The sequence below is a fragment of the Peromyscus maniculatus genome, chromosome 21 (assembly GCF_049852395.1).
Source record: "Peromyscus maniculatus bairdii isolate BWxNUB_F1_BW_parent chromosome 21, HU_Pman_BW_mat_3.1, whole genome shotgun sequence".
NCBI lineage: Eukaryota > Metazoa > Chordata > Mammalia > Rodentia > Cricetidae > Peromyscus > Peromyscus maniculatus.
The window spans coordinates 35,510,997-35,538,962 of NC_134872.1; the positions used below are offsets into that span (position 1 = coordinate 35,510,997).

A 27,966-nucleotide genomic window follows, 5' to 3' on the forward strand; every position below is an offset into this window, starting at 1 on the left:
GATAGAGTGTTTCAACATTTGCAGCCTCAGTTTAGAATTCATGAAAAAAGAAATTCAAAGAGAGGGAGAAAGGAAGAGAAGAGAGAAAGAAAGGAGGGAGGGAGGATCTGTCAGGTAAAGGGAGACAGTCAGTCATGTGCTCACAATAACTCCTGGATGCACGGATGCAGAAGAGTATTAAGATCTTTGCTGTGTTTGCTCTTATCTTATCCTAGTGAATCATCCAACATAATGCTGAGATCAGTACAGGCTGATGTGCTCCCACGTGCCTGCTCCCTAGAGCTAATTTGGACTCTTTGTCACACGTATGAAGCAGGAGATCAGTCCTATTCCCACTTAACCAGGAAGATGCAGTCATCCTAACCAATGACTTATGAAGATGCTTCATAAACATTATCATATAGCTATAGCTAAATAACTATAGCTCAGTTTTTCTATATGCAGATCAAATTATATAATTGACATAAATAGCTGGAAGTAGTAGACCTATTAGATTTACCATATGCTTCTATGCACAGGTGTGACATTTGTGAAAGCTCAGGCCCCCAAAGCCTTCTGAAAAGTGCAAGATCAGACACAGTTTTCTTACCTTCAGCCATGCCATCCAAAATGCAGGTGACCAGAGAATGAGCTCACAGAGCCCAGCTGGCTTCATACTGCCACAGGAGAGAGAAAGGGGAAGCTTAAAAGCTAGTTGGTTGGCCAGAGTGTTCCACTGTGATTTCAGCCTTTTCTCTAGTAGCCACCACCACACATGCCCCACAGTGACTTTAATGCTGAAGAAGGAACCAGAGCCCTGGATTTTGTCAACCAGTTCAGAAACTGTGAACCCTTCTCAGGCATCTGGGGATTGAACAGGGCTTAGAATAAACTATGCAAAAACCTCTGCCACTAAGCTATATCCCCAAGCCCTCCTTTTCTTTTTTATTTAAAGCAGGATGTTGCTATGGTGCCCAGGCTGGATTTGAATGACCCGTGTGGTGTAAGCAGGCCTCGAACACTGAGATCCTCCAGCTTTTGCTCTGAGAAGTTGGGATGGCAGCGGGTAACACTGCTCTTGTCTATGACTACCCTTGAGTAGAAGTTTTCCTCTCTATCCTCTTTTTCCTGCCAACTAGTTTAAAGGATCCATTGCTTAGTTTGTGTGTGCATTATAATATGAAAGAAACTATCTCTTTGCCCTCCTTGATTTTGAACAAGTAAGACGACACTGTCTTCCCAAGTTCTTTCAGGAATTTCCCCCTACAGTTGACCATCACTGAAAAGTCTTTACATATTTAATTCCTCTTAACCATCAATGAGAATTCAGTTTTCAGCCTTTAATCCCAGCACTCAGGAAGACAGAGCCAGGCAGATCTCTGTGAGTTCGAGGCCAGCCTGGGATACCAAGTGAGTTCCAGGAAAGGTGCAAAGCTACACAGAGAAACGCTGTCTTGAAAAACCAAAAAAAAAAAAAAAAAAGAAAAAAAAAAGAAAAAGAAAGAGAGAAAGAAAAAAAAGAAAGAAAGAGAATTCAGTTTTCTATCATCTCTGTTTATGAACCTCCCACCACTGGAGGCCCACCAAAAGCAAATTTGGGGTTGATTTTGCTCATTTGTTTGTTTCCCAATACTACTGGTATTTTCCCACCATTCTCCCCACCTGCAGACTCAGGCTCAGCTATCAATCAGTCATTTGTGTTTGCCTCTGGCATTCTAAGTTCTTTTATAAGCCCAGTATAAAAGTATGGCTGTAATGAATAAGTCATCATCAGTTGAGTGATACTATTAAGGTGGCATCCAGAGATGACGGCATCATTATAACCTGTAAAGCTAGCCCAGGTCACAGACACTGATGACACCCATCAGGTCGCCTTTCCACCCAAGCCCTATCATCACAATACTCTGTCTGTGTCTATCTCTGTTTTTCTCTCTCTCTCTCTGTGTCTCTGTCTCTTTGTCTCTCTCTGCCCACTCCCTCCCCACCCCCCACACACACATACACACCTGTACATTTTAATGGTAATTGCCAAATGGTGCTATTTTCTCTACTGTATCCCTTCACAAGTGAATTTAACCTTCAAATTCAACACAGTAGTTCACAGATTCATGGTAAAAATGACTACAGAGAGCATGCCAGATAGTCCATTATTTTAGATACCCTTACCATCCAAGCCTAAGCTGAACACCATCATTAAGTTGCCCCATGTAGTTTCTCCAGCCGGCTTTAATTCATGTGTTATCTGCCACCGATTGACCCAAGCCCACTGAGAAGGTCCAAAACACAGAGCTATCCCAGCTGCCGGAAACTGCAAGCCGTTCCTCATAGCCTTCCTCACTCCCTCTTCTCACTTGAGTCACTGAAGAAGCATCTTATTTGTTAAATGGAAAAGTCATGGTACAAAATCAACACTCTTAAGCAATTTTAACCTTTCCCTTGACTGTTTCCAAAACGAGCTAGTGTACTCCAAACAGATATAGACATAGCGTGGACAATCTGAATACAGTGCCCCCCAGACATAAAGCTGTTACACTCACTTTCAAGCAATAGTTTATATATCAAATCAGCAAACACGACTCACCCGCATCCCGTCCACTTCTTAAGCAGTTGAAAATGGTACTTAGCTTCAGTGTGAGTGTCACATTACAACTCGGAAAGACTTCTGCCGGGTGGATCTGTATGAATTGTCATACCCATCAGCTATTTGGCCAATTGCCTTATGATAAACACACAGTAGCCACATAAGTGAAATAGAAAATAAGGGCAACCATCTGAAGTTTATAAATATTCAAACTTTTACTAGAAACAGCTTGCATGTGAAATTTAAATGGCATACAGTCCGGAAAAAAGGTTCCATTCCAAAGTTCTACAAAAAAGAATTGTATGTTCAGATGACACAAACTAACCAGATACATCTAAGCATCGTCTGGAAAACTTCATCGCATGCCATAGCTTAATATCACGGGCAATATGCACAACAGAACCCAGAATTATTTTTCCAATAACCAAGCCAAAGAAAGCCAAGGAGTAAATGAAGCAATATCAAAAGGAAACAGAAGACGACAAAGGGGGAGTAACACGCACACACACACACAAAAAAAAATGCATCGATATGGTTTGAGAGACAAGCTGAACACCCTTGGAGCTTTACAAACAGCTGTTTCTATTTCAGGCAAGTGCGGTCACTAAAATGCCTCCTGGGTGAGTAGATAGATCAGGCTCCCCCATTCTTCCAGTTCTCCCTCTGTGTATAAAGCAGGCTGTAGGGAAGGCTGAGGCAACATCACCACTGTACCTTCAACAGGCCAGCAGAGCTAACCCCTCCTTCCCAGAGCACCTTCCAGGTGGTCATCCCCCTGCCTCAGTGCTGCCTCTCCTGCTTGCTACAACTGCAGAAGGCATCGCTGGGTCCCCAACAAAGCTCAAGTTCTCCATATTTCTCTGCTCATCACAAACACCAAGCTCCTCCTTCATGGAAACTTCCAGAATGCAAGTACCAGCGCAGGGAAGCCTCTCAGAAGGGCTTGATTTCAATCAACAATCCTGGCAAATGAACCTCTTTGATATGCAAAATGTCTGTGCTAGCGAATAATAAAGAATATTTCCCCACAAAACCTTTCTCTTGCAGGAGGTCAGAGGAAATTGTGAGTCTAAGAGTGTTAATGCATCTACTGCAAAGGAAAAAAGTGAGGGACAATATGGGAATCAAATGATCAGAAGAACTGGATCCTGTAAAATGTCGGAGCAAGTTAATATGCCATGGTCTTCATAAAGCAAGACTATTATAATCCTACATGGAAGTATCTGGGATCTTTATAGCTGGGGAATATTAAAAGTACGCTCTCTCAATAAATTTAGACGTGCTGAACATCTTAGCCATTTAAGTTTTAAATGGGAATTTTAAAATATCAAATAGAATTATGCGCTCAGATGAGGCACTTGGTTTTTACATATTTTAAACCGTATTACAATCCAGGGTTAACCCCCTGTAACTTTCTGTGGTTCTAATCTGCATTACTGCTTTCCAACAGTGTAAGGTTTCCGTAAGCATGCATAATTAAGAAAGAAAACACAGATGATGCCGCTGGTAATAAACTAGAATAAGTACATTTGGTATTATTGCTGTGTCCCACTTGAACTCTGGTTCTGATAACAGGGACAACAGTTATCTATTTTTAAATAATGAATCATCTGCTCACAGAAGTCAGTGGATGAGTATGTGTCTGTGTATGGGCACGTAGGTGGAGAAGAAACAAAATCAGTCATCTGACATTTGTTTTCCATTCTCAATTATTCTCCTTATTAAAAAATAAAATAACAGAAGTGAATGTCAAGGAGACGTTCAGCCTACACTTGGCTTGCTGTGGATGATCGCATTTGTACCCAAACTCTATGATGAGCCCACTACCCACTCCTTAGGGAATTAATTCCTCACCAGCACAGACAGCTTTGGGTTCTGGAGAAGTCAAAGGACTTCCTTATGAGCAGAAATCACAAGTAAAATGATTCATTAAAAAAATAACAACTCTTGATGTACATCAACGGATTTTATACTGATACCATCATCAACAGAAAATGGAAACTGGAGGCATGGTGCTTTGAACACTGGAGGGGCAAAACTTAGTGATGTAGCTGAATATGCCGTCCGACGACTAGAAAGAGTAACCCGGCTAGTAGAGAAAAGAAGATGCCAGCCGGGGCCAGAAAGAAGGACCAGCCATACAGGACAGAGGGGGTGAACTCCCAACAGTCTTTCATTTTCATGGCTCTGTAGCTCTCCATGTCAGCCACCGCCTGGACCCAGATGACGTACAGCATCACCACCAGGGAAAACAGGACACCTGAGGAAGAGAGAAGACCATTAACCTTTCTGGAGACACCCTTCCCCTGAACTGCTCTAAAGTATTCACGTGTTTAAGGGTGAATGCCTCAACTCTGAGCTGAATCAGAGACCATTCATGCTGCTCGTTAGGAGCTAAAACAGCAGTTCTCAACGTGTGGGTCCCCACCCCTTTAAGGGGGTCAAACAACCTTTTCACAGGAGTTGCCTAAGACCGTTGGGAAACACAGGTATTTACAATGTGATTCATAACAGTAGCAAAATTACAGTTGTGAAGTAGCAATGAAAATAATTTGATAGTTGGGGGTCACCACAGCATGAGGAACTGTATAAAAGGGTCACAGCCTTAGGAAGGTTGAGGACTACCGGACTGAACAGACATGCTGTTGTCCCTCATATTTTAAAGCATTCTGTGGAGAATTTTGCCTGAGAGACAACAACCACAGCTGATATGCATCTATTAAGTGCTTACTGTTTGTCAGGTACTGTGCTGAATCTGTGGACATTTGCATTTGACATTTATACACTTCATAAAGTATATAAGTTTTTAAGCAAGCATTGTAACCCATTATTACTTCTTTTGATACGTGCCACGGGTCAGTGGCAACAGTACCGTCATCCCCAGGGCAGTAAGTGTGTACCGGCACAGCTAGTGGTTTTCAGCCCAGGTTCTTCAAACTCTTGCTACACCATGGGAACTCAGCTAACTCTATAGAGCCGCAACCAAGCATGACCACTAAAACAAAAGCTAAGTGAGCGCCACACAGGGACAGATATGACCACCTGAATGTGCAAAATGTGCAATGACAAACATATATGAAAATTTTTAGCCTTTATTTTTATTTTATGTATATGGGTATTCTGCCTACATGTATGCCTGTGAACCTTGTGCCTATAGCCTGTGCTTGAGGAGGCCAGAAGAGGGTGTTTAATTCCCTAGGACTGGAGTTACAGGTAAGTATGAGTCACCATGTGGGTTCTGGAAATCAGAAGAATAACCAGTGCTCTTAACCAGTGAGACATCTCTTCAGCATCCCCCCTCTGGTTCACTATATATATATATAATGGATATATGGATATATTATATGTCTACTCGAGACATACACACACACACACACATATAATGGAACCATTGTCTTGAAAGAACATTGATGATAAAATAGTCTGAGAATTATAAAACCATAGATTTGAGATCACAGGCTTTATTAAATGAAAGTAATGTAGGGAGGTAAAAAGGAGGAGGGAGGAAAGGGAAAGGAAGAAAGGATGAAAAGAGGGAGGGAAAGGAGGAGGAGGAAGAAGGAAGAAAATATGAAGGAGAAGGGAAGAAGGGAGGAAAATAGAAAGGCAGAGAAGAGGAAAGGAAGAAAAGAAGAAAGGGGAAAGGGTGGGAGGGAGAAAGGGGTATGGAGAGGAAGGCGGAAGAGAAGAGAAGAAGAAACAAGCAGGAAAGGAGGAAGTGACAAAGGAGGGAAGAAAAAAGGGAAGGAGGTGAAGGATGCAAAAAGTGGACAGAGGGGAAGAAGAGAGGGAGGGGGAGGAAGAAGAGGAAGGGGATGGGTGCAAGAGGAAGGAGGGAGGGAGACAAAAAGGAAGAGGCAGCATCACAGTTTATGAGCGGTTCCACAGGTCCATCAGTTCAAAACACTGTGGAATTCTGAGAGTGGCGCATGTGTCACCCCGATGAGCCCTTGACCTTAACCACTGAGAAGACGGAAGCTAATGAAGAGTGGCATTTGAGAGCAGCTGTGGGCACACACTCTTCAGATGTAGCTGCTCCTGTAACTAACAGGCAAAAGCACATGAACAGCTTCTGATGATGACATCAACAGCTTCTGATGACATCACTGGTTTCTGATGCCCTAGTGGGTAAATTGCTCCACACAAACTGCATAGCCTGAAGGATGTGGACTAGTCCTAGAACTTGGGGGCATTTGATGTTGGCCAAAAGGTCAAATCAAGCACAACAGTTACAGTTTTGCTCATTTTGACTTAGTGGATGGAATAAATAATTGGCATTGTCTGAAGTCCACTGATGTGTCCATAAATCTGAGATAATCAATTTCTAAACAGAAAGCGCTTATTTTAGCTCACAATTTCAGATTTGTCCCAATGGCATCTTGACCCTGTGACCTTTGGACCTTTCACAGGGTAAAGCAGCAGAGTGGAAGCACTTGGCTGAGGATACTGTTTATTTAAGAACGATGAAGCACCAAGGGAGAGGAAGGTGCCAGGGTCCCATCATCTCCTCAAAGGCATGTCCCTAATGACCTAGATTTCTTCCCTTAGACCCTGTTTCCAAAAGCTTCTACCACCAACAGTAGAGCAATAGGCTGGTGTCTAAGCCTTTAGCACACATCATCTGGAGAAGACTTCAGATCCAAATGATGACAAGTGTAAAATGTTCATATTTTGACAACTACATTTCTGAACGTTAGCTGCATTTCTATTGTGAAGGGCAGACATGGCAGCATATTGATAGAAGAGAGCATCTTTTAAGAGCCCAGCCATTCAAGTTACTCAGCACATTTCATTGTTGGCTTACTGCACAGAGGGTGACGCCCCACCACCAGGCCATCAAGTTCAGAAAGAATCTTGAGGATTAGACACAAAAGAAAGGTTTGTCACCATGTCAAGATGCACTGGTACCTGAGTTTAAACCTACTCATAATGACCATTCCAGCTATGGCTACGTGAATATGTTTCCCCAATACGTGAAATCAAGCAGTTTGTTTCCCTAGTAAGAGAGAATCTTCACTCTCTGATCTGTATTGTATGTGCATATGCTGGTCAGAGCAACTATCAATGAGTAACGGCTGTATCAGAGAAAGTGCAGAGACGCAGCTGAAGAACAAACTCTTGACAAAGCTTTACTTGAGGTTTTCTGACAACGATATGGTGGTAGCATGTGTTCAGCAGTGACTCTGTGCCTTCAAACACATTTTTACAGCAACTTCATACACAGTATTCCCTGTTAGTGTAAAGGCTTGGGCACTTACAGAATGTCCTTTGCCTTCTGAAAACATACTACAAATCTCCATGTTATTTGTTGGTATGGTTTTGAACTTCCTTCCATCATGTTTTCAGATATTCTTATTAAAAAATGAAATTGCCTTTGTGAAAAACCAGTCACCCTATATGTATCTTTTTAAAAGTCAATATTATATTAAGAATGTTAAAAAGTACATCATGAGCAATAATGTAGATGATTATTAATGAGAAATAACTTATACTTAAACAATGCTGTTATTTAAAGAGAAAATGCATCATGAAAGCGTTAAAAAATATTCATTTCTTTAGTTCCTTAATCTGTTCATTAATTGATGACACAGACTATTTAATGTACATGAAATCAGTTTAGGTTTCTATCTTACCCATGGGGCAAAACACTCAGTACCTTCCTACCCATTAAATTACAAGTGATAAGTAGGGATGAGAGGTGGGTGTGAACTATGGGGAAGGTATTCACACCATACCACAATGCTTTAACTGCTAATGCAATGAGGTAGTCACAAGAACCTGTACAAGGTCTGTGGGCAGGAGGGGAGTCAAGTAGCTGCTATATAAAACTAGACTAACTAATCAAACCAACAGATCATCAATTCTAATTAGAGCCATACGAAAAGAATAGACATCAAGGATGATCTCTATCGTGTCGAACTGAATCCACAGTAGTCGACAGGTAGGAGATGGATATGAGAAATGCAGATGAAACAGTGAATACTCCACAGACTCAGACCTTCCACAACATGCTAACTATAAAGAAGCAAAGGGTAACATTTTGCTAAAGATACCTGCCTAATGCCATGCTGTTCAAAATGATCAAAATGAACATCACCAGGGCTATGTCAAGGTGATTTGTGTGTGTGTGTGTGTGTGTGTGTGTGTGTGTGTGTGTGTGTGTGTGTGTGTGTGTGTGTGTGTGTTGGGGGTGTCACTGAATGGATCTGGTGCTGCACCAAAATGCAGAGCCTAATCCAGTCATGAAAAGGCATCAAAACCCAAATCCAACACCACTCCAAAAACCCAGAGGCCTGTGCTCTGGAAAAATTCCATGGTCCGGGAAGTCGAAGAGCTAATTCTGGCTTGATGGGGACTCAAGTAAAATACAAGTAAATACAATTCATGGTCCAGGGTCAGATCCTTTGTGATTAAAGAAATTAAAGGGATAGTTGCAAAAATGATAATGATGGGAGGTGGGTGAAAGCATTTGCAACTTCTGTGTAACAATGAAGGCAGTCCCCAAACTAAAGAAAAAGGAAACGCCTTGAAGGGAAAAATAGGGCAAACCTGTGGCCATGTGTGCTGGGAGGAATATGGGTGGAGAGGGAGGAAGGCAACATGTGGATCCATCAGAAAAGACTTCCATCCCTCTGGCAGGGCACTGTGACTCTTTATAAGCAATCACTCAGTGACTTGGTAGATGCTGAGCAGAGTGTCTCCAGAGGACAACACTACTTACACAAACCCTCTATTATCTGTCTACAGTTGAGGATTTATTTATAGAACATAAACACCAACAAGCTTGAGTAACAAAGGTGCCACATTTCAAGCCCACCTGCCACCCTGGCTTCAGCGGAATAGAAACCAATGCTGAGCTCTAGGCAACCATTTGTTTTCAAATAAAATGATTATTAAATGTGATCATCTATTTCAAAATCCCAAATTTATTTACAATTAAATTTTATGACACCTGTTTTCTGGAGTCTAACTTTCAAAATCAATAAATAGCTCACCAAAGGAAAAATCAAAGAATGGTCTGAAAGAGCATTAGGATTTATGGTCATGCTGAACAAGGGCTAAGGAACTGAGTAACCTGAAGGGTACACTGAGTCACTCATAGATAACATGTGCAAGTGTCATTTAGACCTATACATTTTACATGGATTGTCTCACAAAGTTATTTTCTTTTATATGCATAAATTCAATTTGAAAACTTATGCCCTACTCCCCAGGAAAAAAAAAGCATAACATTCCATTACAAACAGACATTGAGCATAGTCATCTATGATAGAAGCAATCAGGGAGTACATCATGTGGACTCCTTCAAGACCAAAGCAGTCTCCTCCACATAAAAAGACAGCTGGTCCTGTCACACACACACACACACACACACACACACACACACACACACACACACACACACACACACAAGAACGGAAAAAGATTCACACTAGAAAACCTTTTTCACTATGCTATAAAAACAGATTCAGAAGTATGTTTGGATGCAGAAAGTTGAGGCAAAGAAATAAAGTTTCTTTTTGTGTTTTTTGTGTGTTGTCTTTTAAGAAGCAAAGTAAATTGTAGAAGTTCTATGTTCTTTTCTAGCAGTATGTGTGTGTGGTAGATTGAAAGAGAATGCCCTCATAGGCTCAGGCATTGAATACTTGGTCCCCAGTGGGTGACATTTTCCATTGAGTTTTAGGGAGTTTGATCTTGCTGGAGGAAGTGTGTCACTGGGGGGTGGGCTCTGAGAGTAAACCCTCTTATCTACTTTCACTCCACCCTCTCTCCTTCACTTGCACTTGGAGACACGATCTCTCGGCTTCTTGCTCCTGCCACCACACCTGCCACCTGCTGCTATGCTACCCTGGCGTGGCAGGCTCCGATCCCTCTGGACACGTAAGGCAAAATGAACTTTTCCTTTCATAAGTCATCCAATTTGGCCATGACATTGATCACAACAGCAGAAAGGTAATTGATACAGTGTGCACGACGTTTTTAACGATGTTTGGGAGTGACTTGAAATGATAAACTTGATCTTCAACTCTTCATGTAAAACTACATTCCCTGTGTCTGTATTTAAATCATAGGTGGTGGTGGGCTACTTTGAGAAGAATTATGAATGCAAGGTCATTCTTTGGTATCTTTTTATTCTGCTGATAAGCAAGTTCACTGACAAATCATTTCAACTTTTAGCAGACATAGGAAAGATCACACAATGCCATAATTTGAAAAAGGGTCAATCCAAGGAAGTTAAGGTAAAAGGAAAATTAGAATCAGGACAAATTTTTTTTTCTGTACTTGGAGATGCACACACTCTAGAGATGGGGCAAGATTGAGCAGAGACCTCTACAGACAATTAGGAGGTAAGTGTAGCAAAGTCTGTGCATGGCAGACTCAGGTTACCTTGGGCCTCCTTTTGAGGATGGAAATGATATCTGTAAGCATGCAGAGTGGCCCATGCCTGTAACCAGTACTCAGGAGGTTGAGGCAGAAGGTTTGCTGCCAATTCAAGTTTGGTTATGTAGTGAGTACCAGGCCAATGAGAGATAAACAGCAATACTTCAATCCCCCCCAAAAAAGAAAAGAAGGAAGGAGAGGAGGGAAGGGGGAGTGAGAGAGGAAAGGAGAAAGAGAGGGAAGAAGGCAGAGAGGGAGGGAGGGGAAAAGGCGGTCTATAGTAGCTAAATCTACAGTAGCTTGGACAGATCAAACACTATCCAAGAGGATAGCTCAGACTGGAGCCCAGTGGTATGTGTGCCCCATTAGTCTGGAAATATCCTCAAAGTCCCAAGAACAAGGAAAACAATCCCAGAAGCTCCAGAGAGACACAGTGACCCTCAAAGTTGAGCTGTCCGGAAGGCAGCAGAGACTTCTACTAAGAAGAGGAGCAAAGAAAACTCTGGACTCCGAACGGCAACAGAGAACTTTTTTTAGCCAGCGTGCCCCCAAGGAAGACCGAAAGGGAGTCATCCACTGTCAGTTCATAGTGGAGACACTGATTCACCATAGGATGAAATCACATGAGAGCTGTCACAAATACCTCCCTTAGGTATGTACAGGGGCATTAGATGCCTTTGGGGAGGAGGGCGACAACAAGAAATGTTTGCGGAAAATATACAAACAACCTTCATGTAAACATGTATTAACTTAGCTCCTAACTCATACTAAACTCTGGGACTTTGAAACTCTTTCTAATGAACAAATCCCTCCCCAGCTTGGTGTTTCTTTTCCCCATCCTTTTCATCAATGTACACTTTAGATTTTTGCAAAATGTACAGGTTCAAAATGTATGAATTGATGAGTTTGGAAAAAAACAAACAAACACCAGGGAACTACAACGTATTTTTCCCTTGGAGAAATCCTTTATGCCCTGTCTGCGTATAACCCATCCCTACTCTACCAAATGGTGTGTCTCATTGTGACTTTAGAAGATCTTGCCAGTGAAGGCCCTGCAGCATGTGGGTTTTCCTGGCACACTTCACTAAGCATCTCTCAGTTCAACCCTTGCCCCCTGTGGTACATGTTAGCAGCAAAGCCCAGCTTGTTTATCCATTCATCCACTGGCGAGGACTCATTGAGGGATTCTAGGTGTGGACTGTTAGGAAAGAAGCTACAATCAATGAATTGTTCTGTGGTACTTTGACATATTCATGGAGCATTGAAATGATGGATCATTTGCTTAGGCCAAATAGTTTTGGAGGGGGGGAGGAGTGGCAATATTTTATGGAGCATCATGGCATATTGAGCTGACATAATGACCCTGGGTTGTGTTGGTGCTTGGCACAAGCTGAATGCACCTTCTCTCCGACCCCAACCCCCCAGCTGCCCTGCTCAGTCCAACTGAAAACACAACTCTTGGGGGGGGGAAACCCCAGCAGAGTACAACCTTAATTATCTACACTAACTCCGATTTCTATGCAGAGCTCTCAAGGGTCACTCAATGGTGCTACTGAACAATTACATTGTTGAAAGCCTGTAGCATAGGGGGCCTTTTGTAATCAGTTGGTTTTGGCTCCTTCATTTAAAAAAAAAAAAAACTTTCAACATTTCAGACTTGGGAAACAAAAAGTAACATGCAAAGCAGTATGAAATATGATGAAGTTTAATTGTAAAACACCTGTGAACTAACTAGTCCCCAACGTAGTAATCAGGAGACGACTCATGCCTGTGCCCATTTGTCTGGGACTCCTTTGGAAGGAGACACAAGTCTCCAACAGTCAAGGACCATTTCTAGCCTTATGTTTAAAAAATTAATATTTATAACTATGAAAAAGAACTAGATGGCGTGAGGCTGGATGCCTGGGAACAGGCAACCAGTGGAACCCGTCTGGATGGAATCTCAGAGTCTCTTCATATAAGTACATTACATTTAACATTAACATACTTCATATTATCATCTTAAGAGGAACACGATATTTACTAGCCTGTTGTCATGTGATTTAATGTGTGATAGCCTGGGCACCTGGTAAATGTCAGTGTTTGAGGCTTCTATGTATTTCCACAAAAGGGACTCATGCAAGCTGATCCACCTCACTGCTAGTCCTACTGCCAAGTCCAACACATGTCTTTTATCCTCTCTGTGTTATGAAAAAGGGAAGAGGGAAATCTGCCAATTATGCGTTTGCTAATAGTAATACTTCTCATTATATTCTAATGCACTTTCAAAGTAATTTCATGAATATTGCATTCATTAAAACTAAGACTGTTTTTCTGGGCACACCAGCTAAATGTCCTTTAAAATATGTTAGATTGTACTTTGTAATGATTTGTTGTTTCTTCTTTAGACTAATGGGCGATTGTTTTCTCTTAGCGTCAAATGATGCTCTTTTAATGTATCCTATTTCGGAAGCTTAAAACAACTAATGCACTGTGTCCAGTTTCCTGCACTCATTTTCTTAGACTTCCCCATTGTTGTGTCTGTAGTCTTGTGATTCTGTCCTAATTGCTCTGGCAGTACAGTCAATATACCAGCCTATCTATCTGGTGTTCACCTCTGCACACACCACCCAACCACTTTCCAAATACATTTGCTGCCTCTTCCTTTCCTTCTCTGGAGTCATGATTTTATCTGGTTAGCTGACCCTACATGTTACATACAGGAGTATGTATCCCAAACACTTGAAGATAATTTTCAACATTAAACATCTGTGTGCTCATTACAATGGACACCATTGAGAATGCAGGAATAAACAGAGAATCATCTACAGGCAACTAGGATTTCACCTGAGAAGCTGAGTTTCATTCAACCCTAAGGGAAATTTTATTCACAATCCCTGAGTTTCAGGATATGTTTGAAAGGCACAAGTCTGGATTCTGACCACCTAGGCTTTCATCACATGTCACTGGCTGGAAAGCTTTCCACCACTAAGTAGCCCTGAGCATGCGTCTTGGTTCTCCATCTGTTACTTCAATGGTAAAGCGGTGATCATATATGATCCCAAATAAGAAAGAGGTCATGGAGAATAAAATGAAGCACAGCATCCAGCACTGTGCTGGGAACATGTTATTCTTAAGAAGCACCAGCTATCATCGTCTTTGTCTTCCTCCTCTTCCTCCTCCTCCTCGTCAAGGTTTGGCATGAGTTTCTGCTAATGGCTAGAGAATGTTATCTCCAGTGTTCTATAGCATCAGAGAGTCTCGTGTGACCCTGCTGTTTCAGAACTGGTCTGGACGCCAAAGAATGAACTCCTGGTTCCTTCCAGCTCTGAGACCTAGATGGAATGTTTACCCGTCATGTCTTTTTAAAATTGACCAGCAGATGGCACCAGTCTCCCCCACAGTCTCACCCCGTATAAGCAAGCACAAACCCATCCAGACTGGGACTCACCCATCTGAAGGGTGTTTTCTGCTTTACATTACCAGTTTATCAAATCTTCTGGCCCTCCCCACCAGCCCTCTCATTATAGGAAGTGAAAATTCTTTGTACCACAGAGTTCTAGCATAGGTCAGTGTGGTCGTCCCACTGGGTCTCTACTAAAATGTGCTTCTCCCCACCGTCACTCCCAACTCCCAGGAGAACTGAATGAGAGGAAAAAGTGTCGGAAGTTATAAAAGTCAGTGAAGAAACGAACACAATATTCCTCAATCACTTCCTACTTGGTTCTCAGCAAAGCGACTGGTCAAAGGGAAATTTGGACTGATACAAGGTATCTGCAGAGCAATGAGATCCCTTACTGTCCAGAGTAAGTAGATGCAAGGGATATTCACTCTCTGGAAAGCAGAATAAAGCACATGAGAACAAGCCTAATTCCAGACAAGACACGCTACTTAAAGACCAGCAAAAGCCTTTCTGTTTCACACATCCGATGGCCCCTGAAATAAATGATTGATTATATAACAGAATAGTATGTGAGCTGAAATAAATGGAGAAGCCCTTAGCTGTAGTTCTCAGAAGAGTGCCACATTTCAGGGGGATGCTGAAGTGATGGGAAGCATTATTCCAACTTGAAGTTCTAGGTTTTCCATCAAGGATCCTCCAAATTAATATTGTGCTGGCCTCTTGAATGCTAGATGTGCTGAGTCAGAAACTAAGCCATGACTCAGATTGTCCCCAACATATACAGGCGGAGGTGTGACAGCTCTCTGGAACAACATCCTGTGGCTCATCTCCTCTCACGGAAGCATCTGGGGGATGGTGTAACGTTTTAGAATATTTTTGAAAGAAAAATCTTTGCAGATCTTGCCCAGATAGGATCGGATGAATCTTGCTTACTCTAGCTAGCACATGGCATTTGTGCAAAATGTCAGACCCAGGATAGCAGACAGTGTAATTTGAAAGAAAGCTTCCCACATGACAATAGTATCACACTCAGGAAGCACATGTAGGCACAGTCCGCCATAATGCAACCGAAGGCACCAGGAAGATTTCTCTCCATGGAACGTGAAGGTGGCAAGGTCTTTATGGTCTCCCAAGAGTGCTGTTCTAGGATCATCCAAACTACCACTCTGCAGATGATCAACTGGAGGGCTGTTTCTACTCCGAGGGCATGTGGCAGGTACAAGTCAGTACACACAGCTTCTCCCAAGCACTCTTTCCACACCCACCTCCAGCACAGCAGCACTAGGAGTGAAAATGGAGCCCTGGACTTTAGAAAATACTCCACTCCCTGATGGAAGTTTGGCTTCTAGCTTCTTCTGGAAGACTGTCCACTTCTTGCACAGTAGGAAAGACAAGTCTGAAAGAGACTTGAGCAAAGTCCCCATAGCCACATATTTGTTCCCAACTCTTCTCGCCACACAGAGCCCCCCTCTGCTCGTCAGGCATAGGCACTGTTTACAGCCTGGAACTTTCAGAATACAGGCACTTGGGCAGCAGGTGCACCTTGTCAGCAAGCAGTTCCTTCCTAATCTCTTCCTGCTCTGGGTCTCCTGTCTCTTCCTGCTCTTATCAGAGCCTTTCCACACACTTCTCTCCTGTTATTTATATGGAAGAGTATGGCTGAAACAAGGTGTGTACATCATACCCCTGTGTGAACCTTAGGTTCAGTCTCAGCCAGAGAGAAAGGAGCCTCTGAGCTAAATCCACGGCTCCTAATGGCTATTTCTCCTCACACATAGGAGAACATCTCCAGTATTAGGTTGTTATGAGTGTTCCTATCACGTGCAGAAATACTTGTGATTTCTTAGGAATCTTTTGCACTATCCTTGATTTTTCTGGAGGAAAAAGCCACAAACCCTACTGTCTTCCAAGCCAGCCTTTACTGACCTGCATTCCTAAGATGGCTCACATCCAAACTCTTTCCCATGGCAATTCTTCCAGAGCAAGAGGGGCCCTGGCAAGCTGTTGAAGGCTGGGATTCAGGCTGTTTGTCCTGCATGATGGAAGGCTTATATAATTCATGCCAGCTCACTCTGCAAATGTCCCTGGTGAGCAATGCTAGCCTGGGAAATAGCTGTCCTGGAGGAGGAGGAGGAGGAGGAGGAGGAGGAGGAGGAGGAGGAGGAGGAGGAGGGCACTATGAAGTCAAAATGTGGCAGAGCACATGGGTAGGACACAAAGTGAGCTCTGCCTCCATCTGTACGCAGAAGCTAGATTCTCATAGCAGGGCTATCCCTTGCTTCCATTCAAATTGCCCAGGCTGTCACCTTTGATTGACAAGATGATGATGACCCAAGAGGCCAGCAGGAATTTCACCAAAACTTAGCTTCCTGCTACTCCACCAAGCAGGTGTGAAGCTTTGTTTGCTTCTAACCATCAACACAAAAGCTCAGCAGTCAGCCAGGGTACCACTCTGGACAAGGCAGGTTACTGTATAATGGGAAGAGAGCCCGCTTATTCTGCCTAGCTGGTGAAACAGCTTCTTGTTACAATTTAAAATGTATTTGTTTTTATTTTCAATGTATGGTATTTTGCCTGCATGCATGTCTGTGTTACAGATAATTAGGACCAGCCATATGGGGGCTGGGAATCCAACCCAAGTTATCAGGAGGAGCAGCCAGTACTCTTAACCAGCTGAGCCATATCTTCAGTTCCCTCCTTCTAGTTATGATGGCTTACCCCTCCTGCCATTGCTGTGGGTTGTCCAGATGATGCCATTGCACTTTCTCCTACACATCAGTGTCTTGCTCATTCATTGCAATAACTACTCTGGTTATTTTATGCTAATTCTGGGATTATAGGCACTCATCTCTGTAATGTTCTCCATATAACCTGAACGTTTAGATTTCCATGCCTGCTCATTTTAATGCCTCCTCTGTCTTCTTTCCATGCTAACATCCAGAGAGAGGTAGATACTCACCTTCTCTTTATCAGAGCCCTCCAGCAGTTTTGCTAAGGCTTTCTTGGGTATGTGCATCACTGAGGCATAGACTTGCAGTTACAGTAACCTGGCAGTTACTACAGAATTTGTTCAGGGCTGCACCTTCTCAGGAAACACATGGCCTGGCCTGCCCAAGGGAGGATCTGCCCAAGTACAGGGTGAGGCTACACCTGCTCTCCAAGCCCTGCCCTGAGTTGGCACAGCATAGAGAGATCATGGACCAACCCTTTGCTCCCACTGACAGCTGCAATCTCAGTGTCCCCCTGCCAAGCACAGAATGCCCCACATTCTGCTAATGACAAAGAGCCTTTGTATGTGCACACACCCCAGATCAGCCATTTGGAATTCGGTTGTGCCCTTCCCTAAGACTCATCTGCCCAAATAAATAAAGTGCTCAGTCCTGTTTGAGGCATCGGTAAATTGGCTACAGTGCCCTAGGACCAAACTGCACCTGTTCCTGAGTGCCTGGCAGAGCACAACAGTAGAGCAGGCAACCAGGAGAGTCTCACTCACGGAAGTGATGGTCAGACAAGCCCCAGAAAAAATGGGAATTTGGACTCCTCAGCCCATAGACTGAATGTTCTTCATTATTGAAATTTATGAAATCTAACCAAATAAAGCATTAGAAGCTCAATTCAGTGCCCTTCTGGAAGTGACAACTTGTGGCACTCTGCACTCAGCATGGTGCAAACAAACCCTTCCTAGCTAATGAATCTGAGGCAAGAAAAGCAGCCCATGGCTGGAGAGATGGCTCAGAGGTTAAGAGCACTAGCTGCTCTTCCAGAGGTCCTGAGTTCAATTCCCAGCAACTGCAGGGTAGCTCACAACCATCTATAATGAGATCTGGTGCCCTCTTCTGGTGTGAAGGCATACTTCCAGAAAGAACACTATACATAATAAATAAGAAAAGCAGCCCATGTTTCCTACGGTTCCTGAAAGGACAAAATTGTAAGATTATTAATAATAGACAGGTGTCAGACTCAAAAGTTCTTCTGTCAACAGTGTTCAAGGCTAACACTTGAGTCATTGACATCACTATTGTTTAAAGACTGTGTTCGGTGATAGAAACTTCTAGTGGATAGTTAACTTCAGTTGTCTCTGAACTTTTCCTACACCAAATGGTACCATGAACTGTGATGTTCTGTTTCATGCAATGTTAATTTTCTTACTATCCTTGTAAAATCATGCACACTGGATTTATGATTGTGCCATCAAGGAAATTAAAAGTCCACAGATCTATTGTCATGATCAACTACTTTAGTAGCTTCCAAGATAGGCACTGTACAAGCTTGGAGGAAAATAGTATTTCTTTTTTGAATCTCTTCCGAAAAGCATGTGATATCCTTTAGATAAAACACTCCAAATAGGTAAACACATAGAAACAGGGAGGAGATTAGTAGTTTCTGGTAGAGAGGAGGAAGAGGGAAGATAGGTTTCCTTTATAATATGATTAAAATATTCTGAAAGCACATGGTGGTGATGTTTGGGCAAGCCCATAAATGTACTAAAAATTCCACTGAATTACACAGTTAAAAATGGTAGAATGAATGGTATGTGGGTTATACCTTAGTAAAGATGGGCAAAGATGAAATAGCCATGAGCTCTAGCAGGTGCATCCAACTAAAGAGAGGCATCAGAATAGAATGGAAAAGAAGGACAGAACCAGTTAAACTGCCTGCTCCTCAGAATGATGCTGCGTTAGGAGAGGAACCATATGTGATCGTTATCTTCATTATGAAGAGATAAGCACTGTGTTATGTAAAAGGGGTATTGCTAACTGATTACTGATTGAAATTTGAAGAACATTATCCTGTGCTGTCATGCAGTGATTCTAAAGACAGCAAAACATCATCAGTGTTTTTCCTATAACTTCCACTATGGTCTCACATAGAAACACTCCATTCTCATGATGCCACAGTGAGTTCGGTAAGTCATGCTCAAATCCACCTGTCCTGTTGGGTTTTGTAGTTGTATTTTGTTTGTTTGGTTGGTTTTGGTTTTGGTTTTGGTTTTGGTTTTGGTTTTGGTTTTGGTTTTGGTTTTGGTTTTGGTTTTGGTTTTGGTTTTGGTTTTTGTCAGCTTGACCTGAGAAAAGGAAACCAGAATTGAGAAAATGCCACCATAAGATTGGACTATAGGCAAGTCTTCAGGGCATTTTCTTAATTAGTGTTTGATAGGGGAGGCCCCAGCCGTGTATGGATCGTGATAACTCTGGACTGGTGGTCCTGGGTTCTGCAAGCAAACAGGCTGAGCAAAGAGGAGCAAGCCAGTAGGCAGCACTCCTTGGTGGTCCCTACTTCAATCCCTGCCTTGAGTTCCTGCCCTGACTTCCTTCAGTGAGGGACTTTGACATGAAAGTGTAAGCGAAATAATTTTCTTTCCTTCCCAAGTTGGTTTTGGTCATGGCATTTTATCACAGCAATGAGAATCTTAACTAAGACACCATCTACCTTCTAGAAATTTTGTCATCGTCAATACCAGCCTTCTATTTATACATTATGGTATGAGCATAGAAGACACATTACAGATGAAAAATTATAGACTATATCCCTTACATCAGGGTGAATCATTAGCCTTGGTGTTTACATCTGTCTACGAGGGGTTCAATAGGCAAAGGCTGCCAGCTCATGGAAAATGGTAAGTCTATAGAAAGCGACAGGCACAAAGTGAAGAATTACGGTATCTGAGCATCACTGTATTACCATTAATCAAAGTCTGAACTCGAGACCTGTGTCTAAAACCAAAGGCAAAAAATACAGGGGACGTGGTTAGAAATCATGCCTTGGGTGCTGTACCTACCTGCGGCGATGTACGAGCCTCCTCCAGCTTTGTAAAGGAAGTGACTGGCAAAGGGGGCTGCGCAGATGATGAGGAAGCTCGCGGTCAAGGCGGCCACGACCCCCAGAAGCAGCAGGACTGCCCAGAAGCCACGGTAAACTGGAAGCCAAGAACAGAGGACGAGAAACAAGTCAGCCCTGGTTGTAGCAGGCTGTCCCACAGGGAGTTCGTTCCTCAGTACTCTAATTTCGTTCAGGGACTGCTGGGTAGAAACTCACACAGTGGACCAGGAATGATCTTCAGTAGAAATCCTTAGCCAGAAACCAGGCTCAGCCCATCTCGGCACACTTCCGTAATGCTTCTTGCTCAGCATCTGTACCACGCAAATTCTAAATGTGCTCCAGGAGCTCATTCCTCTGGCCACGTTTTTTTTTTTTTTTTCCCATTTTGGAAGTGGGAATACTTAAGGATCTGCCCGGTGTGATCACAGATTGGTGATTCACACTAGCTATCCAAGGGCCACACAGAAGGTTACTCTGGGACACATAAAACACTGCTTCACTCCACTAATGATATTTGTACAATGGTGAGCCTCTGAAAGCCTTAACCAAAAAAAAGCTGGCTTCTATTTAGACTGTGGCTCTCATGGAAACTATTCTTAAGACAATAAAAGTTACATCATTAAGAAAAGTTTGTATCAGAAGAAACTTTGTGTCAGATATGTGTGGAATATGACTTTTATTAAATATTTGTATTAAAGGAAGGAAGTTGTATGGGAGTCGTTTACTCAAGGACAGACAGAGCCGAGGTACTGCATGTAGCTAGTGATTAATGGACTGTGGGGCTAGTGATTTACAGTAATCAAATGAAAAGGCGTCTTAATGATCATTTTTGAGCTGGATAATTACCAATCTATTAAACAAATCCATCATTTCCCTAAGGCAAAAACACCAAAATGAGTTCTCTTTTGTATAAATGGGGGTGATCTCAGTGAGACATATTAGTCAAATTACAATTTTCTTAAGGAAAATATAGAATTTTTATTGGGAAATAAAATGTATGTGTCTCAATCCTGCCTGCAAGGAATAAACATGTCAATCAACTGCCATCCTAAGAAACAAAGGACAGGATTATAGAAAGCTGAGAAGAGGGGCCATCACAGTTTGGGGGAAGAAAGGCTGTTATTGGTTGGAGGTGACTGAGCCCTGATTGCAGGGGCAGAAACAGTTAGCTTCCATCTTACTTTCCAATGCTGACCACTGGGCCATAGCTCCCAGACCTGCTATATGTATCTTGTAACTGTGGTCAGGCTGGCAAAATATTCAGTAGTCAGGAAACACAGTTCTCCCCAGAATGCATCTGGGAACTTCTACCCCAGTGAGGCATAGCACCCAAGATCCAGGAGATGATCCATGCTTCTCACAGAGGAACCTGGAAAGGGGATCTTTGTTTTCCCAGCAGTGGGGAAATCCTCATTAAATATTTCCTTTTGGTTCCTGCTCTTTTTGCTGTGTGGCAGAATTACAGAGATCTATACCATAATCCTGGAAGCTTAAGCTGGGCTAGAACTCGATCTCGAAGTGAGAGGGGACAGAGGAAACTGCATAGGGGAGAGAGCTGGAAGACTATAGTTCTTTGTTCTGACCTACACTAACATCAATCTCACTCCTGGGTTCCTCAGGCCCAGAGGCCAAAGGGAGTGTGACAAAATCTTTAAGAAACAGATGACACCGTGAAGTCATCTGAGCCAGAGAGCCAGCCCCTAGGTAGGACACACCAAGAGTAGGACCCCAAGGCTTCTGAAAGCTCTGTTGATGTCAAAACTGCCACCACAAACATAAGGGACAGAATGAAAAGAATGATTTAGTGCTGAAATAATAGGTTAATATTTTCTGGATTTTTAAAAAAACATATGAAGTCTGAAAATTCAATATTCAAACGTGTCTAGGTTACAAGCTAAAGTTATTTGATATACCAGGACCATGAAACTCTGACCAATGCTTTAAGAGAATAGACCATGAGTCAGCAAATAGAAAGCCACTGAGTCATGTCTAAGTTCTTAGATTTCAAACTGGTATTAGAAGCATTGTGAACTGCAGTGAACGCTCTGGAAAATGTTGAGGAGAAAAGGAAGAGTCTATAACAAATTAACTAAGCTGAATTTCTGGGTTTGCAGTAATAATTTTTGAAAATGTAAAATCCTGAGATGTGCTTGAGAGGGGACTAGGAAGGGGAGAGTGGGTGGGTTGTTTGGTGAAGCAAATGGATTTTCTAATACGAATGAGAAAGGGGAACACACACTGAGAAAAATGAATTGAGTTCCAGACACTGTGTGATGGAATCAAAAGCTCTCAAATATGTATCTGTAGAAATCCCTAAAGCAGAGGCAAGAGATTTTGGTATAGAAACAAAGTTGTTCCTAAAGCAAAGTTCAATCAACTCGAGTGTTGACAAATTTATAGACACAAGAAACTCCCAAGTTTATAAGGTCAAAGAAATTCTCTCAGACAGCTGGAAGTAAAGTGGGTAAAAACTCTAGATATCTTCAACATATTCAGAGAGAGAAAACCGTGTGCATGTCACATACAGGGGAGCAGTGACCACAAATTCCTTATCAGGAAGAACAGAGAATAAAAAAATTATGATCTCAAAAAAATAGAAATAATTAGAAAAACACAGTAGAACATCTCAAGTGACAGAAGGAAAGCCCCCCTAACCTAAGATTCCGCATCTAGTGACAATGTCTTAGAGAAACAGATGAGAAATAAGGCCATCTGTGACCCAGGAATGAAGCATTTGCCTCAGCAGACCCATCCCACAGGAACTTCTGAAGGAGGATCTTGAGGTCAAGATGACTCAAAACAAAACCATGCATGAAAAATCGAAAGTAAAAAAGGAAAATGTGATTAGTATCTGTGAATAGAGAAAACTATAATTTTCTCCTCTAAATTCCTTAGGATGAATTTAAATACTAAAGTTTAAAATTATTGTTAGCAGGTGCTTAAGAGATGACCCAGTAGTTAGGGTCACCAGCTGCTCTTTCAGAGGACCTGAGTTCGTTCCTAGGACCCATATCAAGTGGCTCACAACTACCGGTAGAATACAGCTTCTGCAGATCTGAAACGCTCTTCTAACCTCCTTAGGTATCTGCTGCACATTTGAGACATACACACACACACACACACACACACAGAGAGAGAGAGAGAGAGAGAGAGAGAGAGAGAGAGAGAGAGAGAGAGAGAGAGAGAGAGAGAGGAGAGAGAGAGAGAACAGACACAGACCACACCCATTTCCACATACAAATTCTAAACTATGGTCAACATAATGTAGTAGAAAATTGTAGGTATTAGAATTGGTGTCCTGTGTGTCTGTCACTACCTCAATGAATAATAATAACCTTGAATTGATAGCTGGAGGTTCCTAAGGCACTGTCTCTTCTGTGAAACAAAGATGTATGTATTGACCAATGAGAGCTTCTAGAAGGTCACACTACAGAGTTTGTGGTATATAAGATTATAAATGATGGTAAGGCTTCTTAAAGCTTGCTAAAAAAAACTTTTATGCAACCTTACTATATAGGTACATAAAATAAATATACAAACAAGACATTTACTGATGATAAATTGCTAGAAAGTTTATTATTTTTCTTTTTTTAAATAATTTTTTCTTTTATTTTACTTACCAACCACAGTTTCCCCTTCCTCCTCTATTCCCATTCCCTCACCTCACCTCCTATCTATCCCCCACCATCCACTCCTCCTCTGTTCAGAAAGGGGCAGGCCTCCCATGGGAGTCAACAAAGCGCATCATATCATGTTGAGGAAAGACCAAGCTCCTTCCCCTGCATCAAGGCTAGGTGAGGCATCCCTGCATGGGGAATGGGTTCCAAAAAGCCAGCTCATGTGCCAGGTACAGGTCCTGATCCCATTGCCAGGGGCCCCACAAACAGACCAAGCTACACAGCTGCCATCCACATGCAGAGAGACTAAGTCAGTCCCATGCAGGCTCTCTAGCTGTCAATCCAGAATAGGACATTTATTTTTAATAAATTCTTCAGGGGCTAGTGATAAAGCTTAGTTGGTAGAGTGATTGCCTAGCATGCACAAAGCACTGGGTTTGATTCCCAGTGTAGCATAAACTGGGTGTGGTGGTATCTTCTTCTAATCCTAACACTTGGGAGGTAGAAGCAGGAGAATCAGAAGTTCAAGATAAAACATGGCTACATAGCAAGTTGAAGTACATAGTAATTTCACTCTAGAAGATTTGGACTAAAAACCATCAGCTTTGTTTGAACCTAACCATGTGCTCTGTAATGTTTCATGTTCGTATCTCTATATTCCCCTTCGTGCAGCATCTTCAGAAGTTCTTAATAAATGTTTCCTTATGCTACCTTCTTAGGAAGGAACCATAAAAATTACCCCCAAAGAATGGGACAGTGAAGATCACTAAACAGCATGGACAATTAATTGTGCACAATAGTATGTGTTCGTGTGGGAGTATGTACACATGTGCCTGTGTGTTTCTGTGCATGTGTGTCTGGGTGTGTGTTTGTGTGGGTGCATGTACTTATGGGTATATCTGTGCACATATGTAAGTTACCACAGACAGGAATTATTACCACAATTAGTATAAATTCTGAATTCTTATGTAAAGAAAAAAACTACAAAATTCCAGTTACTTATTTTCCACTATGAATATAATAAAAAGGCAGTAAAACCTCATTAATGTCAATGATGGTTGGCAAAATCAGCCTCCAGCTTTAATTGTGAGTTGCTTTAGAGTAAATTCCATCCCTAGCATTCACACCCACAAGGAATCCCCCAAGAATACCCCTGAGGTTGCTGATAACCAGAAACCACCTGATTTAGCAAATGCATGCTGAAGGTGGCCTACATACAAAGTGCCCCAAATTGATAAGGCAAGACACAATCCTTTCATTCACAAGTTCATTACAGCTGGGAAAAGCATACTCATTGAACACTGTGATAAGTGCTCCAGTGGAGGCAGGCTTTAATATATACCATGGTGTCATTTCAAAGCTGAGCGGCAGCAAGAAAAAAAAATACATTGTGCTTGGCCTTAATGTTTGTCTTACTCTTTCAGGCAGCAACAGATGGGGTCAGGGTCATTCTAACTGGAAGAGGGGAGAATTCTGTGGGAGAAGTAAGAGAAAGCATCTCCCACAAATGCCATTCTGGTAGAATGAGACAATGAGGGACCAGGAAGGGCAGTGAAGCCTATATGACATTCCAAAGACTTGGGCCTGTGTCTTCCCAGTGCTAGAGAGCCCCTGAATCATCAATCATCAATGAAATGGGTACCAAAATGCATGCATCTTTAAACTGATAGAAAAAAAAGGACAGAACAAGGTATTATAGCATTGCAAGTGGGGGTTCATGAGGGGCTGCCTGATAGCTGAACCATTGGAGTAGGGATGAAATAAACAGTGATATCACTGTTGTACAGGTAATGAGAAACCAGCAAGAAAAGTGAATGCCCTCACTGTCTTTTACCCATATACCCTCAGAGTTCATTCTGTCAAGTTACAACTACCTTCTCGACATTTTATAACATTCTAATTTAGATAGTAAGACTTCTTTTGTCCAAAGTACAGAGGGAGAAGTCAATCCAAATGACCACAATCTCAAATCTGCAGTGTTTTGTTATTCAGTTACACACACACACACACACACACACACACACACACACACACACACACACACACACACATCCAGTGATAAATATTCTATCTGTAACTCAAAGATACCTGGTGTGCACTCTTCAAACCTTGCCCTGTGGCCTCAGATGGACAAAGGGCGAGTCCAGTGAAACCTGTTCAGCACAACTCCAGGAGCTTCAAATGCTGCCAGTGAAGCCAATGCAAATCCCACAGCCCCACCTCCCTCCAGCACAAACAAGGACTCAAAGATATGTAGCTGCAGCCTGAGGCAAGATGCTTGTCATGTAGTAATCCTGTCCTTCATCTCCTTGAACAGCTTGTCTTGGCAGTAACAAAGAGGACTAAAAATACAGGAACGTCTGCCCCAAGGCAGGAGGACAGTTTGTACGATGTGTCCATATCTGTGGATTGATCTAGCTTAAGCAGCCACTCATCACTATCGATGGACTTGGTCAGGACTAAAGGTGCAGTGGGAGACCTGGTGAGTTTATTAATTTCCCTGGGGTAAAACTAGCCAAAGTGCCAAGGAATAAGCATGCTGGTCAGGCAGAGCAGGGCTCCCCCTCCATTTTGGCTTGGGGAAGACTGTGTTTCTTCCAGAAGGGTAGAGAGTATTCAGGTATGAATGCATTCACACCTATTAACCCACTAATGCCTCCTAAGGAGACAGAAGGTGGAAATGGAGCCTTCTCCGATGCTGGGACAGAGGACTTTGCAGAGTTATTGATGGTAATAGCAGTAGTTACAGTCATAGGACTGTCTGGTCCCCAACTTAGAATGGTTTGACTTGAAAATCTCCCAATTTAACCAGGTGCTAAATGTAGACACTGTAATCCGAACTGATCTTTCCCTAGGCTAGAGCCATGGGTCAACTCTATTGATTGTATGCAGCATGAGCCAGCTGCAGTTTCCAATCAGATCTATTGTCACAGAGAGAAATCAACTAGTACCTACAGCTGGCCACATTTCTGAACTCGGATGGTGAGCACACACTTTCAACATAGGATGGCTTCATTAGGACCCACCTCCTTGTAAGTAAAGGAGTGTCTGTGATGGTACAGTACAGCTTGGTAGCAGCAGCATCCAGAATGCTGTCATCTAGGGCAGTGAAGAGTAAACAGTGTGTACAAACTCCTGTGTTGTTCAATCCAAGAGACCACATGAGTGTCCTGGGCTTACCCTTCAGCTCAAAGGAGGGCCGGTGTTATCATCAGGCTTCAAAGACCTGGCAAAGCTCTTTATAGTCACAGCGTTCCTCCTTGTGGTGAACTGCATGTCTGTGTCTTTCCTGCCCCATACCCATGTGTTGAAAGTCTAACCCCAGACCCAATGAGAGGTCATTGGAAGGTAAGGCCCTTTGGAAAGGAAATGGGTTTGACTGGGGTCATAAGGTTGGGGTCCTCTAATGGAATTAGTGACTTCATAAGATGAAGAAAACATATCTCGTTCCTCTCTGCCAAGTGAAGAGAGTATAAGAAGACAACCAACCAAGAGAGGTCCTCTCTGGAACCCAGGCACACCTCGCCCTGACTTCCTCCCTCCACAACAGCAGCAACAAGCAAATCCCTGCTTCTTCAGTCATCAGTGTGTGGTTTATATATTGTGTACCCTAATAAACTTATCTGGGGATCAGAGAACAGAACAGCCACTAGATTAGACATAGAGGCCAGACAGTGGTGGCACACATGCCTTTAATCCTATCACTCAGGAGGCATAAAATCAATCTGGATCTCTGTGAGTTCAAGGCCACACTGGGAACAGAGCCAGGTATGGTAGAATACACCTTTAATCCCAGAACTTGAGATCTTATGTCTTTGCTTGGGAGGACACATGCCTTTAATCCCAGGAAGTGATGGCAGGAAGCAGAAATGTATATAAGGCATGAGGACCAGGAACTAGAGACTTAAATTTTTAGGCTTTTAGCAGCAGTTCAACTGAGACCCATTTGGATGAGGACTCAGAGGCATTCAGTCTGAAGAAACAGGATCAGCTGAGGAATTGGCAAGGTGAGGTTGGCTGTGGCTTGTTCTACTTCTCTGATCTTTCAGCATTCACCCCAATACCTGGCTCCAGATTTTTCTATTAATAAGACCTTTTAAGATTCATGTTACTCCAGTGCGGTAGTATTTGTTACAGTAGCCTGACTGAAGGCACAACTTGCCCTCTAGAACCTGATCACCACCCTTCTCTCTTTGCAGGGTCAT

At 42.6% G+C, this 27,966-nt stretch overlaps 1 protein-coding gene across 1 annotated transcript in view; it reads right to left on the bottom strand.

Annotated features, from left to right (window-relative positions):
• Positions 1–4,507: 4,507 nt before the first annotated feature.
• Positions 4,508–27,966, bottom strand: part of Tmem182 (transmembrane protein 182) — a 48,668-nt gene continuing 25,209 nt past the window's right edge. Inside the window, exons 4-5 of the mRNA XM_006987498.4 lie at positions 20,104–20,241; positions 4,508–4,820 (exon numbers count right to left, since the gene is read on the bottom strand). Coding sequence (XP_006987560.1) covers positions 4,600–4,820; positions 20,104–20,241 — 359 coding nt within the window. The 3' untranslated portion in view covers positions 4,508–4,599. The remainder of the gene's footprint in view (positions 4,821–20,103; positions 20,242–27,966) is intronic.